Here is a 797-nt window from a genome sequence, read left to right as displayed (position 1 = left end):
ACACACACACACACACCTATACACACACACACACACACACACACACACACACACAGACAGACAGTCCAAGGATGCAGCTCTGAGATGTGTTGGGGGTGGGTGTTGTTGCGTGGCTGTCTCTGCAGGTGCGAAGGGTCAGCAAGGTGCAGGAGAAGGGCGGAAGAGGTCTTGCTGCTGCTACTACTGGCCAGACTTTGTTGCATTCCTAGATAGATGCCGGTTGCCTCGGGGTTCTGTGGATGCAGCAACAAAACACCTGGCGGATAGATGGTGGAAAGCAGCGATCGAGGCCACCGTTGCTGCTGCTGTGCTGTGCTGCGCATGGCAGCTCTCTCGCCCAGAGGCTTGCCCTGTGTGGGCTGTGTTGAGTCAGTTTTTTTTGGTGCTGCTGCAGTCTGCGTTCTCTGCTTTTGTATCTCGCACCAAAGCTTCTTTCATATTCACAGAGATTGTGCTTTCTATAGCTACCCTCGCCAGCTTCAGCAATGTCTTTACTAACGGGCCAGAGGTCTGGAGTGTATGGCTGGCCTCGTGTCTCGCCACTGTCTTAGTGATATTTGCATACTCAACTCTCAGAAATGCAGCTCTTGTTATTAAACTCCATATCGAGCTGCTCCTCCTCACTCTCTTCATCGTCTTGTCCATACCCGTCGTACAAAATCTCCTCTCCCCCCAACAGGTATGCAACGACCCCACTGCATAACACAACTCAACCCAGAAAGCTAAAATTCATTAGAGAAATATACACCAGATACAGCTCATACACTACCCACACGCCATAGACAACACACACACAG

At 50.9% G+C, this 797-nt stretch overlaps 1 protein-coding gene across 1 annotated transcript in view; it reads left to right on the top strand.

Annotated features, from left to right (window-relative positions):
- Window positions 1-703, top strand: part of EMH_0029510 (rhoptry protein, putative) — a gene marked incomplete at both ends in the record, with an annotated part of 4,141 nt that extends 3,438 nt beyond the window's left edge. Inside the window, one exon of the mRNA XM_013494310.1 lies at window positions 126-703. Coding sequence (XP_013349764.1) covers window positions 126-703 — 578 coding nt within the window. The remainder of the gene's footprint in view (window positions 1-125) is intronic.
- Between the last annotated feature and the right edge of the window lie 94 nt (window positions 704-797).

Source organism: Eimeria mitis, genomic scaffold, assembly GCF_000499745.2.
Source record: "Eimeria mitis Houghton genomic scaffold, Emh_scaff1103, whole genome shotgun sequence".
Classification (NCBI taxonomy): Eukaryota; Apicomplexa; class Conoidasida; order Eucoccidiorida; family Eimeriidae; genus Eimeria; species Eimeria mitis.
The sequence above is the reverse complement of the archived record's forward strand: the minus strand, read 5'-3'. Positions and strand labels throughout refer to the sequence as shown.